A 19,771-nucleotide genomic window follows, 5' to 3' on the forward strand; every position below is an offset into this window, starting at 1 on the left:
CAGCAGCCAGCCCAGCCCACTCACTGAGGCAGAAACTCAGTGAGGCAGCAGACAGCCCAGCCCACTCACTGAGGCAGAAACACAATGAGGCAGCAGAGAGCCCAGCCCACTCAATGAGGCAGCAGACAGCCCAGCCCACTCACTGAGGCAGCAGACAGCCCAGCCCACTCACTGAGGCAGAAACTCACTGAGGCAGCAGACAGTCCAGCCCACTCACTGAGGCAGCAGACAGTCCAGCCCACTCACTGAGGCAGCAGACAGTCCAGCCCACTCACTGAGGCAGAAACTCACTGAGGCAGCAGACAGTCCAGCCCACTCACTGAGGCAGAAACTCAGTGAGTTGGCTGGGCTGCAGCAGCAGAGGTGCTCTTTGGCTGCTTGGCTACCATGGAGACACTCCTCACACATACACTCGTTCTCCCAGAGACACACATACACACGTTCTCCCAGACACACATACAGACACAGGCCCACACAGAGAGAGACACGCACTCACATGCATGCACACAGTCTCCCAGGCCCGTGTTAGGTTCAGTGTTTGTCTTACTCTCCTGTCTCCTGCTAACGTGTGTGTCGACGTATTGAAAGCAAAACAGGCTGCTATGGTCTCGACCATGTATTGTTCTTCAGGGCTTGAGACCGGTGGAGCGTGATAGTACATTCGATACATTTGCTCTGAAGATCTTATACCCTGATTAGTAATGCTGATTCCCTCTGTCTCTGTCTCTATTCCTTGCTCACCCCCGTCTCCATCTGTTTCTTTTAATACATCTCGCTCTCTCTCTCTTCCAGAATGCTCAGCGGGTCCACAACCCTACCTCCCATGGGGATGGGATCAAGCACACCAAGGAGACGGTGGCTGCACTCAGCGAGGTGGGCTGGATGACCTCCGTCAAAGACTGGGCTGGGGTCATGATATCAGCCCAGACACTGACGGGCAGAGTCCTGGTGAGTCCATGTTGCATAGTCATCTCTATGGTGTCCCTATTAGGACCGAGTCCTGGGGAGTCCATGTTGCATAGTCATCTCTATGGTGTCCCTATTAGGACCGAGTCCTGGGGAGTCCATGTTGCATAGTCATCTCTATGGTGTCCCTATTAGGACCGAGTCCTGGGGAGTCCATGTTGCATAGTCATCTCTATGGTGTCCCTATTAGGACCGAGTCCTGGGGAGTCCATGTTGCATAGTCATCTCTATGGTGTCCCTATTAGGACCGAGTCCTGGGGAGTCCATGTTGCATAGTCATCTCTATGGTGTCCCTATTAGGACCGAGTCCTGGGGAGTCCATGTTGCATAGTCATCTCTATGGTGTCCCTATTAGGACCGAGTCCTGGTGAGTCCATGTTGCATAGTCATCTCTATGGTGTCCCTATTAGGACCGAGTCCTGGTGAGTCCATGTTGCATAGTCATCTCTATGGTGTCCCTATTAGGACCGAGTCCTGGGGAGTCCATGTTGCATAGTCATCTCTATGGTGTCCCTATTAGGACCGAGTCCTGGGGAGTCCATGTTGCATAGTCATCTCTATGGTGTCCCTATTAGGACCGAGTCCTGGGGAGTCCATGTTGCATAGTCATCTCTATGGTGTCCCTATTAGGACCGAGTCCTGGGGAGTCCATGTTGCATAGTCATCTCTATGGTGTCCCTATTAGGACCGAGTCCTGGTGAGTCCATGTTGCATAGTCATCTCTATGGTGTCCCTATTAGGACCGAGTCCTGGTGAGTCCATGTTGCATAGTCATCTCTATGGTGTCCCTATTAGGACCGAGTCCTGGTACTACAGTATCCATATAAGGGCAGAATCCGGGAGGGTCCATGTTTTATAGTTACCTGTATGGTGTCCATATTAGGACAGAGTCCGGGTGAGTTAGTGTCTCATATTGTTGTTCTGGGTTGCTTTATGTTTTCACAAGGCGTGGTACACGTGAATGTCACCTGTCAGGAAAAGTCGATAAGGAATATAGAGGACTCGTTGAAAACCAGCATTCCATTTTTATGAATATTCTTATACAAATGGCTTGAATATGCCATTTGTTCTGCCTGTTCATTTCCTGCATGAGTCATTATGAGAAGTTAATTATTGAATACATTTGGCAAGCCACATCAGCTCACTCTCAGGGCTGCAAATGAAATACTTGCTGTCGATACAAATGAAAATGGAAGTTGCACATGCATGTCTGCTTGTTGTTGATTTACTTGACCAACATTTAGGCTAAATAATTAATATTATATTTTTATCAAGAGCCTTCATCAAGAACCACCAATTACAGTGTCTCCCTCAGTCTTATGCTTTTACAGACCATAACCTAACATGGTCTCACACACAAAGAGCTACACCGTCCATCAGTCACAACAACACCAGGGTGACGTCTGACAAAGTGGAGAAGTAGATCTGAGATAGGACAGTATTAAGGCCATACCCCCCCCCCCCCATCCCATCCCGTAATACCCTTATCCTGAGAGGGAGAGCGAGAGCAAGAGAGCACATTTGATCCGTTTACATTTTGGTGAGCCAGCGGACCTGGGTTCAAACAATATTTGAAATATTTCAAATACTTGGAGCATTTGCTCTGGTCTGCCTGGAGTGCCAGGTAGGAGGGGTTTGCAGTTTTTTAACTACTCTATTGGTCTGTTATACCAGACTAGCTCACTCAAGTACAGATAAAGTATTTTAAATTATTTTAAATAGTATTTGAAGAACCCAGATATCATCAGCCGAACCGGTGGAAGTGCTCACCAAAGTGTGTGTGTCACATGACCCCCCCCCCCCACTCCGCTCCATCCTACGTTATCCTCATTATATTGTATAGTGAGATTAAGAGAAGAGACTTAACCAGCATCAGATTAGAGAGACGCTCCTCATTTCCCTTTAACCCCGTCCCATGCCCCGGCACCCTATTCCCTTTATAGTGCCCTACGTTTGACCAGGGCCCATACGGAAACCCATAGTGCACTATATGGGGAATGGTGCCATTTGGGACCCATCCTGTGTATCCTGCCAGCCCAGGCGGCCTATAGTTAAGGACAGTCCTCTGTCCTCAGTCATCCTCTGCAAGGTGCAAAATCAGCTTGGCATCAGAGCGGTCGCTGTTTGCAGTACATCTTCTCCTTATAAGGGTTGATGCCATCGTTGATGATTTGGCTATCAGTGCTTCTCAAAGCTAGTTTAGGGACGGGTGATGATGGGGGAGGACTGTGGAGGAAGGGCTAATGAAATGGCGTGTGTACGTTGGAGTGGTGTGCCAAGGGCTGCTGTAGGCTGGATGCAGTGCTTAAAGGGCATTATCCCCTCTGCCACCCCCCTCCATCCTCTCCATCCCCACCCTGCTCCCCAGTCCCAATTGTAGTCCAACCTCCAGCTGGCCTGGCCCACTGTACTGTCTACATGGATGGAGGGAGGCTGTCAATCATGATTTTAGCAGCATGGACCAGGAAGGAACTCTCATTTTATTCACTGTCAGAATGGTGCAGTTTCACCTAGGCTTAGTGAAGCAGAACAAAGTCACCAGCTACCCTTACCGTTTGAAACAGTGGTGGCTGGTGGCACTGTAAATAGGAGGACGGGCTCATGGGAATGGCTAGATCAAAATGAACGGAATGGGGTCAACCACATATTATTCCATTCCAGACATTATTGTGAGACATCCTCCCCTCACCAGCCTCCTCTGGAATAAAGATGATGGTTATTGAATCATTTCTAACACTGTTAGCCTAGCTACACATTGTAAACGGTTTGAATGATTCTTTTCAGGCCATTACATTGTCCAAAAAGAGGGTTGCAGACAGTTTCTAGTATAGAATGTGTGTCTCCCAAATGGCACCATATTCCCTATCTAGTACACTACTTTTGACCAGAGCCCCATGGTCAATAGCGTGCCATTTGGGACACAGCCTAGGGTTCTATTTTCGGCTGCCGTTAAACTGGCGCTAGTGTCAAACGCACACTCTTTGGCAATTTTGACTTGTAAAAGCCAGCGCTCTACTATTTTCAGAACCTGGCACCAGGGTTGGTCATTTACCTGTCTTATATCAGCTCGCTTGCACTGAGGTGGGAGGGGTGGAAATGTTTGAGGTGTGTCCTTAAAAACGTGCGACAATGTGCCAATTTCAACCAGTGCTAATGGTGATATTTAAGACCCGCCAAAAGCTGTAACACAATTGGTTATGGCATCCATTTTGCCAGCAGAGGTGCACAGTAGCCTTTAACCAATGTTTTATAAAAATATCACAAGCAGCAAAACAATGAACAGGCATTCTTGTTTCTTCTTTATATTGGACAAGATTTTTGTCCATGCAGCTTCTGTGAAAAGTTTGTGAAAAGTTGTCAGTGACTGTAGGAAGTCTGTTCACAATAGACAGCTTATTTTTTTAAATGGCATCTTTCACTTAAATTTGTTGGACCTAACTGTCAAATTGTGGGAATTCCGATCACTGTCTTTGGTGCTAAATCCGCTTGTGACCTAGGCTATTTGCCTGTTTGTTTGTTTACCTTTCATGTGGCGAAGTCACTAACAGGCAATCCCACTGGGCACAGACATCAGTTCAACGTCTAGTTTTGATTTACATCTGGTTGAGTGGTCAACTAACATGAATTCAACATGAAATCAATAACAAAAAATGACCATGTCATTGGATTTAGGTTAAAAGTTGGGTGGAAAAGACGAAATGCCTTTATGTTGATTACTTTTTGCAAATCCAATTCGTTTTTTAGATTTATTTGTTGTTGAATTGACGTGAAACAACGTTGATTCAAACAGTTTCTGCCCAGTGAGATGTCAACAGCGATGGTAGTCTAATCTAATTAGAATGTTTGAGCCATGTCCACTTGTCCATGGCTCGAACATACAGTACATTTTTGAAATGCGAATCCAATGTGTGTAGACAAATATTTCCAAACGTGATTGGCTACATGTTTGTTATAACTAAGCCTATTGTAGTGTTATTGTATACTATTTAATATACTATATTCTAATGATAGGATTAACCTCCATGTCTCCTGCCGAAGAGCCCTTAGGCCTACGTGTGCACACATTGCCTTATGCTCGTGGAATGAGAGATGCGATTTATGATATCATGCTTCTGACCCGATCCTATTTAGAAATATTGATTGTTTTTCATTTAATTTGATTAAAAAAACAAACTTATTACCAAGAGTTACTGTCCATGGGCTTATGGTGAGACCGTACATGGCTTGAATGCAATGCAATTTCACCTGCTATTTCTGGAGAAATGCAAATATGATGTGTAATATTGTTCCATGATGTTTGTAAAACATTTGCAGCAGTATATGAATGGACATCCCCCCTTTCTCTTTATATTGGATCTTTATCCAGCTCATGTGAAAAGTTTGTATGTGTGTAAAACCCTCCATAGCCCGTTGCCTTGTCTATATTATATGACCACGGGGTGCAATTATGGTGCCTGGAACTGTATTTAGACACAGCCTATTTAAAACAAGTTGTTGTTTCGTTTTTATTTGGTTTGATCAGAATTGTAGGCCTTACCAATAGCCTAGTCAATGTAATCTTGCTTATTGACTATGTTTGGCATGTCCATATGCAGACTGCAATTTACAGTAGGCCTAGCCCCTATATCCGTGTGAATAGTATAGCCTATGTTTAACAATGTATTTCCATATTGAAACAATGCAATTAGAACAAGGTAGACAGCATACATATTGAAAACATTTAGCAAATATGTGGTAGGCTATTTAACGAACTAGGCCACAACGGACTAACATTCCAATTGGAGTTGATAACAACACAATAAATACACAACTTGAAGCAGCCACATAAATATATAAATAAATACACAGCTATGAAGCATGTTCTGATTGGCCAGTGAGGTGTCTAGCCTCGACACACCCACAACTTTTTTAATTCATCAAAACGTAGCACTTTTGCGCCACCGGCAGCTTCTGCGCCCATAATTCCGGTTGTGAAAATTACAAAAATATTTCTGACACCCCCTGAACCTATAACGCTACCACCAGCGCTAAGAATTACCATTGCGTTAGGTTTGTTAAAATAGAGCCCCTATGTCTCAGGTCATGCTGGTACTGTTTGTCCTGTTCTCTAATCTGTGTGGTGGCTGGAAATAAAAGAGGATAAAGGCTCCTCAATGAGGATTTAGCCAGATAGCTTCCTAGTTCTCTCCTCTATGATAAAGGCTGATTCTGAAATGGCACCCTATTCCCTATATAGTGCACTACTTTTGACCAGGGTCTATAGGGCTCTGGTCAAAAGTCGTGCGCTATGTAGGGAATAGGTTGCCAGTTGGGATGTAGCCAAAGACAGAGCAGGAGGGGAAGTCATCTGATCGACATATCACTATGTGAATAATGTCTCTCTCTGGTTGGTTTTGGCAGCTGTGATGATTTAGAGAAAATAAGTGTCATTGTGTGTGTGTCAACGCGTGTATGTCAATGTATGTTTGTGTGTGTGTGATCATATAAGGACGAGTGTGATCTCTACGAGGGTTCCAATGCAGCTTAACAATAATAGCACAGTGGAGCCAACCGCCACTGTTTAGCGACTAGACCCTGACTGTCACCATGGCAACAACAGCTTGCCTAAGCATGGCAGATGTGTGTATTCTGTGTCAGCCTGTTTAGGGGGCAAATTAAAGCCTATTTCTGGGCCATCTGAGGGTGTATTTCGGGTCTTGAGTTCATGAGAGAATAGAATCGGATATTAATGTAACATTTCTGTCTGCGCCTCAGACAGAAACTAAAATGTCTGTTAACGTTTTGACAGCAGGAGCATGACTGACTGACTGACTGACAAATAGGTGTCCCCTCAGAATGCCAGTCTTAATATATCTGTTATTTTGCAGCAGGGAAGCCTGGGGCCCTTCTTTACAGATAGTAAAAGATCAAACAAGGTTTATTTGATAACAATATCCTTCCTGAGCTTGTCTCTAACTCTAAAAAGCTTATCTGTTTATGATCAACAGTATGCCCTCCCTGTGCACCCAGATAAAACAGAAGATGCAATGCAGAGTTCTCTCTCTCTCTCTGAGAATTCTTCTCTCTCGCTCTCTGATAATTATTTTCTCTCAATTCAATTTCAATTTCAATTTAAGGGGCTTAATTGGCAGGAAACATATGTTTACATTGCCAAAGCAAGTGAAATAGAAAATAAACAAAAGTGAAATAAACAATAACAAATGGAAGGTAAACATTTCTCTCTCTCTGAGAATTATTCTCTCTCTCTCTCATTCATTCTGAATGGAGGCTAATGACTGTTTCATCCAAATGACACTATAGTGGACTGGAAATACGATGATATTGCTAAAATAGGCAAATAATTAGTAGGAAAAACTTTGCCCCTTATTATCTTGTCAAATTTACTTAAGAGAGATAGCAATGTTGCCATTAGCTAGCAAAGTTCGTAAAAAATAGCTAGCAATGCTAATGTTAGCTTCGGTACAATTCAGTGATGTCCGCTCAATCTTATCTAGCTAGCTAAAGTTATACTGCATCTAAAGTCAATCTGGCGACATAACAAAGATGACAAAAGGTTTTCCTACTAATTATTTGGCTCCTTTTGAAAAGTCATCGTGTTTCAAAGCCACAGTAATGCACTTCAGACTAAATCTTCTTCAGCGCCCACTGAGAATGCATTGAGTAGAACGTTCAGTTGGGCATCAATCCTAAAACAAATGTTCAAAACAATATTGTAACGAAACGTGCAAACCCATGAAAACCTTTTAAGATTCCCTTCTCCTTTTCCGATTCTCTGTAATCAACCATACTGTTGTGTATGAGTCAAAACCATTTATTAGAGGTGTCATTAAGCTGCTGTTCTCTGGGCTGAACAGGTGGCTTGTGTTTCTGTCTGTTTGCAGTCCTGACAGAAAACTCTGTAGGCCGCTTGTAGTAAGTGACATGTTTTTATTTCCAATTTAGTATTATTCACAATGTCGACGTCATTATTAGGCGTAGTTGAAAGACAGTTGAAATGTGTTTCTTTGGGTGGAGGATTTTACATTGCTGGCCGATTTGGTTTCTAAGTAAAGCACGTTTTGTCTAATGTGACAGTCCCCTGCTGAGTGACATTTAGAGAGAGGAAGAAAGAGAGAAAGGAGGAAAGAGGGAGAGAGGGAAGGAGAGCGGGAGATTGGGAGGAGAGAGAGAGAAAAAAGGCAGAGATAGGAGAGAGAATGAGGCTTGGCTGGCCACTGGGAAAGGTGTTCTATTATTGGAAGCGTAGAACTAGAACTACCACTGGCACTATGACCTCGACCTTAAGCCCAATCCCAGTCATGTCATGGATGTGAGGAACACATTTATACAGTCCATATGAGTGATGGTTAAGGTCATGGAAACCTACACTGTAAAAAAGCCAACTTAACCAATGGCTTAATCAACGTTTATTATGTGATTTGAGTGGACTTCAAAAGGACAAGAATTTGAGCTAATGTGTAAAAGTTTGTTTACTCAAACTCTGCTCGAAATGAGCTGAATTTGAACCAGCTTCCTGAGTAAAATTACAAACATATGTTTGCTCTAAACCACGCCCATCATTATTATATTTCCCAGCATGCTCTATTGCAGGTTATGCAAATATGGTAGAATAATTTCTCAAGTTGAAGTGAATGTTCACTCAATTAAAGTTCAAAGTTGAGTGAACATACAATTCAACTCGAGAATGTATGTTGGTTCAGCTTTATGCCCAAATGTTGAGCAAACTCACAATCTTATTGCAGCTGGTTGCCTTACAATTGTAGTAGAATCAATATACAGTATATTTTTTACAGTGTGTTATATTGTTTAACCCTTTCTTTATTAACCTTTGAGCATTGTTTTGTAACTTGTAGCAATAATTATAAAGTATGTGGAATGTAGCTTATAGTTGAGAATGAGACAAATGATGATCATATTCCTAGACCAGACTAATGGGGGGTCAGTGAGTTGAAGCTGTGTAGATGATATGAACAACAAATTTGTTTCTTGTTGTTTGATGTTTTATTGAAACATTTTTATTTAACCTTTATTTAACTAGGCAAGTCAGTTTTAAGAACAAATTCTTATTTACAATGACTCCCTACCCCGGCAAAACCCGGACAACGCTGGGCTAATTGTGCGCCGACCTATGGGACTCCCAATCACAGCCGGATGTGATACAGCCTGGATTCAAACCAGTAGTGTTGCCTCTTGCACTGAGATGCAGTGCCTTAGACCGCTGAGCAACTCGGGAGCCCACAGTGTAGCAGGCAGCTCCACACGCACGCACGCACGTGCACGCGCACACACACACACACACACACACACACAGGGACACACACACACACAGGGACACACACACACACACAGGGACACACACACACACAGACACACACACCAGAAGAGCGTTTTCATCAGAAGGACTAACGTTTCTCATCCTCAGAGAGCATGAATGACCTGCAGCTGAGAGAAAAGCACTACAAGGAGAATATTTCAGTCTGAGGAGCAATCCGCTAGAGAGAGACAGAGGGACAGAGAGAGAGAGAGCCATAGCAGAACAGTCTACCCCTGACCAATGCGTCGCAATCACAGCGGGACAAACAAATGAAGAACCCCAAGCCCAGGGGATCTCACCCCTTCTGAGCATCCCGCCTGTCAGCCACCCTGATAGCCCCCCTGACATCCCCCCCACACCCACCAAGGAAATACACAAGACACAGATTGTACTCCTTATGGACTCAAACGGGAAATATATACAAGAAAAAAAGACTTTTTCCCAAACATAGGGTGTCCAAACACCCAGCGCACCCTAGACCTTCTGTCTGAGGACCAACTAGGGTCACCCAGCCACATAATTATACACACATGCACAAAAAAACCTGAGAGCACAGCAGGAAAGGGTGGCCACAGCACTCAAGGGAGTGATTGAAAAAGCTTCTTCTACTTTCTCCAACGCACAAGTGGTTATCTCCACCCTGCTACCACGAAAATACTTCCACCCTGCTACCATACAGCAGGTAAACGCAAGTATTTCCCGTGACTGTGCCTCAAAACCAAATGTTTACCTGGCCCACAACTCCACCCTGGACTTGAACAGCCTTTACGACCAGGTCCACCTACACAAGGCAGCAGTGCCCATCTTCGCCCGGACCCTAAAGGACATCGCTCTCAAACGCAGCCCCAACACTTTACACAGGAGCAACAGATCAATAGACACCCCGCCCAGACCAGCGAGACACTCTCCCAGACCTGCGGGACCCCCTGGACCTACACGTAGAGGACACACGCCGAGAGGACCTACATCCAGACCACAACACCACCAGCCACATCCACCCCCCCAAGTCAACCATGCCCACACCCCATTTAGGCCCCCTCAGATCAGACTTATGCCCCTCCTGCCCACCCCATGCCCCCCACTCCCGCAAAGAGAGCCTCAACTAGGAAGTCACACATACGCCCAGGCCGTGAGCGGGCAAACAGGCCCAACCCACACTCTTACACTAGTCCAAGCAATGGAATGTACCAGATGCTCAGCAGGCTCTGCTCACACTTACTGGCCTGAGGCCAAACCACACAACCAACAGCATTGGACACTTTATGGAACACAAAGCCTTCACTATCTCATCCTGGAATATCCAAGGCCTATGGGTCCTCTGCCTTTGGCCTAAAGAGCAAGAACCTGGACTTCATCAAAGAAATCGGAAATACAGACATTGTCATCCTACAAGAAACATGGTATAGAGGAGACGGACCCACTGGTTACCCTCCATGTTACAGGGAGCTGGTAGTTCCATCCACCAAACTACCAGATGTGAAACAGAAAAGGGACTCAGGGGGTATGCTAATTTGGTATAGAGAAGACCTAACTCACTCTATTAAATTAATAATTTTACATTTGGCTAGAAATTCAAAAGGAAGTGATCTTAACAGAGAAAAATGTCCTCCTGTGTGCTACCTATATCCCCCCACTAGAATCACCATACTTTAATGAAGACTGAATTCCCCCTCCAGGATGGAGAAGCTATAATTTCCAGGCCCAGGGACATGTACTAGTCTGTGGCGACCTAAATGCCAGAACCGGACAAGAACCTGACACCCTCAGCACACAGGGGGACAAACACCTGCCTGGAGGTGACAGCATTCCCTCCCCCATATGCCCGCCTAGGCACAACTATGACAACATAACCAACAAAAAACGGATTGGAACTCCAGCAGCTCTGTCGCACGCTGGGTATGTACATAGTCAATGTTAGGCTTCGAGGGGACTCCTATGGTAGGTACACCTATAGCTCAGCTCTTGGCAGTAGTACTGTAGACTACTTTATCACTGACCTCAACCCAGAGTCTCTCAGAGCATTCACAGTCAGCCCACTGACACCCCTATCATATCACAGCAAAATCACAGTCTACTTGAACAGAGCAATACTCAATCATGAGGCATCAAAGCCAAAGGAACTGAGTAATATTAAGAAATGCTATAGATGGAAGGAATGTAGTGTGGAAACCTACCAAAAAACAATTAGACAACAACAAATTCAATTCCTTTTAGACAACTTTCTGGACAAAACATTCCACTGTAATAGTGAAGGTGTAAACTTGTCAGTAAAAACTCTTAACAGTATATTTGACCTCTCAGCTTCCCTATCAAATCGAAAAATTTCAAACAGAAAACCGAAGAAAATGAACAACAATGACAAATGGTTTGATGAAGAATGCAAAAGCCTAAGAAAGAAATTGAGAAACCTGTCCAACCAAAAACATAGAGACCCAGAAAACCCGAGTCTACGCTTTCACTATGGTTAATCACTAAAACAATACAGAAATACACTACGGAAAAAGAAGGAACAGCACGTCAGAAATCAGCTCAATGTAATTGAAGAATCCATAGACTCTAACCACTTCTGGGAAAATTGGAAAACACTAAACAAACAAAAACACAAATAATTATCTATCCAAAATGGAGATGTATGGATGAACCACTTCTCCAATCTTTTTGGCTTTATAACAAAGAACAAACAGCAAAACATATACATGATCAAATACAAATCTTAGAATCAACTATTAAAGACTACCGGAACACACTGGATTCTCCAATTACCTTGAATGAACTACAGAACAAAATAGAAACCCTCCAACCAAAAAGGCCTGTGGGGTTGATGGTATCCTAATTTAAATGATAAAATATACAGACCACAAATTCCATTTGGCTACACTAAAACTCTTTAACATCATCCTTAGCTCTGGCATCTTCCCCAATATTTGGAACCAAGGACTGATCACCCCCAATCCACAAAAGTGGAGACCAATAACTACCGTGGGATATGCGTCGACAGGAACCGTGGGAAAATCCTCTGCATTATCATTGACAGCAGACTCGTACATTTCCTCAGGGAAAACAATATACTGAGGTAATGTCAAATTGGCTTTTTACCAAATTATTGTACGACAGACCACGTATTCACCCTGTACACCCTTATTGACAAACAAACAAACCAAAACCAAGGCAAAGTCTTATCATGCTTTGTTGATTTAAAAAAAAAGCCTTCGACTCAATTTAGCATGAGGGTCTGCTATACAAATTGATGGAAAGTGGTGTTGGGGGAAAACATACAACATTATAAAATCCATGTACACCAACAAGTGTTAAAATTGGCAAAACACACACATTTCTTCCCACAGGGCCGTGGGGTGAGACAAGGATGCAGCTTAAGCCCCACCCTCTTCAACATATATATCAACGAATTGGCGTGGGCACTAGAACAGTCGGCAGCACCCGGCCTCACCCTACTAGAATCTGAAGTCAAATGTCTACTGTTCGCTGATGATCTGGTGCTTCTGTCACCAACCAAGGAGGGTCTACAGCAGCACCTAGATCTTCTGCACAGATTCTGCCAGACCTGGGCCCTGGCAGCAATTCTCAGTAAGACCAAAATAATGGTGTTCCAAAAAAGGCCCAGTCGCCAGGACCACAAATACAAATTCCATCTAGACACAGTTGCCCTAGAGCACACAAAAAACTATACATACCTTGGCCTAAACATCAGCGCCACAGGTAACTTCCACAAAGCTGTGAACGATCTGAGAGACAAGGCAAGAAGGGCCTTCTATGCCATCAAAAGGAACATAAAATTCGACATACCAATTAGGATCTAGCTAAAAATACTTAAATCAGTTATAGAACCCATTTCCCTTTATGGTTGTGAGGTCTGGGGTCCGCTCACCAACCAATAATTCACAAAATGGGACAAACACCAAATTGACACAAATTGACAAAAATGCACAATTCTGCAAAAATATCCTCTGTGTACAACGTAAAACACCTAATAATGCATGAGCAGAATTAGGCCCATACCCGCTAATTATCAAAATCCAGAAAAGAGATGTTAAATTCTACAACCACCTAAAAGGAAGCGATTCCCAAATCTTCCATAACAAAGCCATCACCTACAGAGAGATAATCCTGGAGATGAGTCCCCTAAACAAGCGGGTCCTTGGGCTCTGTTCACAAACAGACCCCACAGAGCCACAGGACAGCAACACAATTAGACCCAACCAAATCATGAGAAAACAAAAAGAGAATTACTTGACACATTGGAAATAATTAACTAAAAACTGAGCAAACTGGAATGCTATTTGGCTCTAAACAGAGAGTACACAGTGACAGAATATCTGACCACTGTGACTGACCCAAAATTAAGGAAAGCCTTCACTATGTACAGACTCAGTGAGCATAGCCTTGCTATTGAGAAAGGCCGCCGTAGGCAGACCTGGCTCTCAAGAGCCATGTGCACACTGCCCACAAAATGAGGGGGAAACTGAACTGCACTTCCTATCCTCCTGCCAAATGTATGACCATATTAGAGACACATATTTCCCTCAGATTATACAGATCCACAAAGAATTCGAACCCCCCCCGATTTTGATAAACTCCCATATCTACTGGGTGAAATACCAGTGTGCTATCACAGCAGCAAGATTTGTGACCTGCTGCCACAAGAAAAGGGCAACCAGTGAAGAACAAACACCATTGTAAATACAACCCATATTTATGTTTATTTATTTTCCCTTTGTACTTTAACCATTTGCACATTGTTACAACACTGTACATTTACATAATATAACATTTGTAATGTCTTTATTCTTTTGGAACTTCTGTGAGTATATTGTTAACTGTTAATTTGTTATTGTTTATTTAATTTTGTATGTTATCTTCTTAACTTGCTTTGGCAATGTTAACATAAGTTTCCCATGTCAAAAAAGCCCCTTGAATTGAATTGAATTGAATTGAGAGAGAGAGAGAGGGGGGGGGGGTGAGAGAGCGTGACACTCTATAGCACTATTTTTTTTAATTTTTTTATTATTATTATTATTATTATTTTTTTTTTTTTGTCTGCATCATTTCCAATCCCCCATATTTTTTTGGGTAAATATATATATCCATACACGCATGCATACATATATACATATATACATACACATACCTATATAGACATACATACTTTTTTAAAGAATATACCTTTATTATTATTCCCCGCAACCCTACCACCGCTCTCCCAATTGGAGTAAACTAATAAACACTTCTGCTTTTACCTTCAATTTATACATCTTATACCTATTTTACAGACACAGACTACTTTATAATAGTTCTCTCTTGTTTGTTCTTAGTCCTTCCTCTATTTCTGTTGTCCATCCAATTTTATTTCCACTTGTAACTGTGCTATTTCACAAAAGCTCCGCACCTATACACATTTCACAGATCCCGTATGCCCTACATTGTTTATCTTGTTATTAGTCCCACCCTTCAGTTCCACTCAACCCTTCCCATCTATCTTCCAACATCATCCATTTCGGATTTTTATTTGCCATATATTTTTCAACTGTGCTGTGATGCTTCACAAAAGATTTGAACCTTCCTATTCTCATAGCTTCTACAGATCTATAGCACTATTGCAAAGAGAAACATCCTTGGTGTCATTGGAAAGTAATGGGAGGGGAAACTCAGCGTTACCTGAAGAGAGATGGTAGATGATACAACTGAAATGGGTTGTTATCATCAAACCATCTATGTTCCATTCATCTCAGTACAAAGTCACCATAATAACACTCTCCTCTCCTCGATGAGTCAGGCAATACTGAGTTTACCATCCTCTCCTCTCCTCTCCTCCCCTCTTTTCTCCTGTCCTCCCCTCTCCTCTCCTGTTTCTCTCCTCTCCTCTCCTGCCCTCTCCTCTCCTGTTCCTCTCCTGCCCTCCCCTCTCCTGCCCTCTCCTCTCCTGTTCCTCTCCTGCCCTCCCCTCTCCTCTCTTCTCCTCTCCTGTTCCTCTCCTCTCCTCTCCTCTCCTCTCCTCTCCTCTCCTCTCCTCTCCTCTCCTCTCCTCTCCTCTCCTCTCCTCTCCTCTCCTCTCCTGCCCTCCACTCTCCTCTCCTGTTCCTCTCCTCCCCTCTCCTGCCCTCCCTTCTCCTCTTCTCTCCTGCCCTCCCCTCTTCTCTCCTGTCCTCCCCTCTCCTCTCCCTCTCCTGCCCTCCCCTCTTCTCTCCTGTCCTCCCCTCTCCTCTCCTGTTCCTCTCCTCTCCTCCACTCTCCTCTCCTGTTCCTGTTCCTCTCCTCTCCTGTTCCTCTCCTGCCCTCCCCTCTTCTCTCCTGTCCTCTCCTCTCCTCTCCTGTTCCTCTCCTCTCCTCCACTCTCCTCTCCTGTTCCTGTTCCTCTCCTCCACTCTCCTCTCCTGTTCCTCTCCTGCCCTTCCCTCTCCTGCCCTCCCTTCTCCTCTCCTCTCCTGCCCTCTCCTCTCCTCTCATCTCCTGCCCTCTCCTCTCCTCTCCTCTCATCTCCTCTCCTGCCCTCTCCTCTCCTCTCCTGCCCTCTCCTCTCCTCTCCTCTCCTCTCCTCTCCTCTCCTCTCCTCTCCTCTCCTCTCCTCTCCTCTCCTCTCCTCTCCTCTCCTCTCCTCTCCTCTCCTCTCCTCTCCTCTCCTCATCTCTTCTATCCTCTCCCCTAAATATCTGAAGCATGCCCATTTGACTCTTGCCTCTACAGGGTAGTAGTGCTGCTGGCATATGTAGTGGAGAGTGGAGCCCTCATTGGTGTCACACATAGTCGCCAGCTTCAGTGCCCTTTGGCAGTGGAGATAAGGCCATGTGCCACCTGTGGCCTGTGATGCCAGTGGGATTGGAAAGTGTGTGTGTGTATATGTGCGTTCTTCTGTTTGTCCGTCCCTGCGTGCGTGTGTTTATGTGTGTACACGTGCAGACGTGCATGTGACTTTCAGCTCTCTAACTGCTCCTGGCCTTCCTCCCACCACAGTGCAAATAAACCCTTAGTGCCCAGCTAGCACCACCACTGTGTGTGTGTGTGTGTGTGTCAACCCTCCCCAGCCTGCTATTTTAGGTTGGTGGCAGCTGCCTGGACTGGTCTGTTGTCTTAGGGAAAACAATTCCATATGGGACACAATCCCTGGGTTGCCATCACTGTCTCCTCCTAGTTTTCAAACTGTATAAATAAACACATATAATTATCTCAATTCAAAGTTGTATCCTATAATACTGTATATGTTTGTTTTTATGTAAAGAAACAGTCTAAAGCTCTTCTTCATAGTATATTTTGCCTACTGATGTGGTAGCTGTGAATAGTAGCTGTGGTTCTTAGTATTTCTCACCTATATATAATATGTTGGTTATTTCTTGATGTCAGTCCTATTTTGTGGCATAACTCTCAGATCGACCCTACAAAGACACAGTCGGGCAGTGACTTGTTTTTCTGACACATTTAGATTTATAAACGCTGCGTTTCTGAAAAGACTGCACACACACAAAATATTAAGATTGATCAATTTGGCGCACGCCATACAGTATTATAATTTTGCCGGAAAAACACAGAAAAATGATTAACCAAATAACGCTCTTATTTGCTGTATACTTAACAAAGTATTGTAATCAGGCCAAGACAGTATCTAAAGGAAAAAGCAATTGCGAACTTGATCAAATGTCTTTGGAGGTGTATCTGACCATTTTTCTGAGAGACAAAAACAATTGCAAATTGTTGTGGACCTGAAAACAGATCATTTGAATTCAATAAAGTTTTCATTTACTTTTCCCTGAACCTAAATATGCTGCACTGCCTGTGAATTCTGAAACATTGCCTACACACTTCAATGCAAAAGATATACTGTCTGTTCACCTATTAAATTCTACTGTATATTATAAACTGCGCTCCCTTTCGGATGCATAGAGCAAAACTAGAAATTAGAATAGCCTATTTAATAGGCCCAATTAAATGAGAGATGCGCATGGTAATTTGTTTTATGGCTACTTTGGGAATATGAACTCATCATGGAATTTATTCTGCAATGGTTATTATATATTATATTATGATATACAGTGGATTCGGAAAGTTTTCGGACCCTTTGACAATTTCCACATTTTGTTACGTCACAGCCTTATTCTAAAATGGATTAAATCGTTTTTTCCCCTCATCAATCTACACACAATACCCCATTACGACAAAATAAAAACAAGCTTTTAGATATTTTTGCAAATGTAAACAAAATAAAAAACAAAATATCACATATACTGTACATATGTATTCCGACCCTTTATGTAGTACTTTGTTGAAGCACCTTTGGCGGCGATTACAGCCTCGAGAGTTCTTGGGTATGATGCTACAAGCTTGGCACACCTGTATTTGGGGAGTTTCTCCCATTCTTCTCTGCAGATCCTCTCAAGCCCTGTCACAATGCGATGATGAAACTTTGACCCCACTCTGACAGACTGACACATTCTAACAGACAGCACCGCCAGCTAGCTTCTTCCCTCTCCAGTCTTCTATCTTGACTGCATCCCAAATGGCACCCTATTGCTTTACATTGCACTCCTTTTGACCAGGACCCATAGAGGTCTGGTCAAAAGTAGTACACCATATAGGGAATAGAATGCTAATATGATTCCATTTGGGATGCAGTCCAGTCATAGAGAACTCTCTTCTACAGTGGAACTAAAGTAATACAATTTCAGTTTGGTAGCAAACCTTATTCCAAGATACAACAATCCCCTATAAAGCACAAATATACTGTATACAACTGGATGTGCAAAGATATAAAGATATACTGTACACTAAGCACAAAGATGCAGTGCATTCGGAAAGTATTCAGAACCCTTGACTTTTTCCACATTTTGTTATGTTACAGCCTTATTGTAAAATTGATTAAATTGTTTTTCCCCATCATCAATCTACACACCATACCCCATAATGTCAAAGCAAAAACAGGTTTTTAGAAATGTTTGCAATTGTATTAAAAATAAACTGAAATATCACATTTACATAGTATTCAGACTCTTTACTCAGTACTTTGTTGAAGCACCTTTGTCAGCGATTACAGCCTCGAGTCTTCTTGGGTATGACGGTACAAGCTTGGCACACCTGTATTTGGAGAGTTTCTCCCATTCTTCTCTGCAGATCCTCTCAAGCTCTTTCAGGTTGGATGGGGAGCGTCACTGCATAGCTATTTTCAGGTCTCTCCAGAGATGTTCGATCGGGTTCAAGTCCGAGCTGTGGCTGGGCCAGTCAAGGACATTCAAAGACTTGTCCTGAAGCCACTCCTGCGTTGTCTTGGCTGTGTGCTTAGGGTCGTTGTCCTGTTGGAAGGTGAACCTTCACCCCAGTCTGAGGCCCTGGGCGCTCTGGAGCAGGTTTTCATCAAGGATCTCTCTGTACTTTGCCCCTTTCATCTTTCTCTCGATGCGGACTAGTCTCCCAGTCCCTGCCGCTGAAAAACATCAACACAGCATGATGCTGCCACCACCATGCTTAACTGTAGGGATGGTGCCAGTCAAGGGGTCTGAATACTTTCCGAATGCACTGTACTGTACAGTGAGCTCCAAAAGTATTGGGAAAATGACACATTTTTAGTTATGGCTCCATCACTTTGGATTAGAAAAGATACAATGACTATAAGGTTAAAATGCAGACCGTCCACTTTTATTTGAGGGTATTTGCATCCGTATCGGGTGAATTGTTTAGAAATTTCTGCACTTTTTGTAAGTAGTCCCTCCATTTTAGTGGACCAAAAGTAATGAAAGTAGTCAAAAGTTTATTAAAGTAGTGTATTAAAGTAGTCAAAAGTTTAGTATTTGGTCCCATATTCCTAGCATGCAATGATTAAATCAAACGTCTGACTCTACAAACTTTTTGGATGCATTTGCTGTTGGTTTTGGTTGTGTTTCAGTTTATGTTGTGCCCAATATAAATGATTGGTAAATAATGTATTGTGATATTTTGGAGTCACTTTTATTGTAAAAAAGAACATGTTTCTAAACACTTCTACACTAATGTGGATGCTACCATGATTACTAAAAATCATGTATAATGATGAGTGAGAAAGTTACAGATGCACAAATATAATCTCCCCTGTTATTGTAATGGTGAGAAGTTAGTGTGTCTTGGGGGTCTGATATTTGTAACATTTCTAACTCATTATTATTCACAATTCATTCCGGACTATCCGTAATGGTAACATCCACATGAATGTAGAAGTGTTTAGAAACATATTCTACTCTCATTTACAATAAAAGTGACACAATACATTATTTACCATTCATTTCTATTGGGCACAACATAATCCAAAACACAACCAAAACAAACAGCAAATGCATCCAACAAGCTTGTAGAGTCATAACCTTGATGTAATCATTGCATGCTATGGATTTGGGACTAAATACTAAACTTTTTGGGATTAAATAATACACTTTCTACTACTTTAATACACATATAAGTGAATTTGTCCTGTAAAATGGGGGGACTATTTACAAAAAGTGCCGTAATTTCTAAACGATT

The 19,771-nt window shown here is 43.0% G+C and overlaps 1 protein-coding gene across 1 annotated transcript in view; it reads left to right on the forward strand.

Annotated features, from left to right (window-relative positions):
- The window catches only part of LOC120046735 (calcium-activated potassium channel subunit alpha-1-like), a 220,540-nt gene that overhangs the window by 46,310 nt on the left and 154,459 nt on the right, over positions 1-19,771 (forward strand). Inside the window, exon 2 of the mRNA XM_038992204.1 lies at positions 793-948. Within this exon, the coding sequence (XP_038848132.1) occupies positions 793-948 (156 nt within the window). The remainder of the gene's footprint in view (positions 1-792; positions 949-19,771) is intronic.

The sequence above is a fragment of the Salvelinus namaycush genome, chromosome 4, assembly GCF_016432855.1.
Source record: "Salvelinus namaycush isolate Seneca chromosome 4, SaNama_1.0, whole genome shotgun sequence".
NCBI lineage: Eukaryota > Metazoa > Chordata > Actinopteri > Salmoniformes > Salmonidae > Salvelinus > Salvelinus namaycush.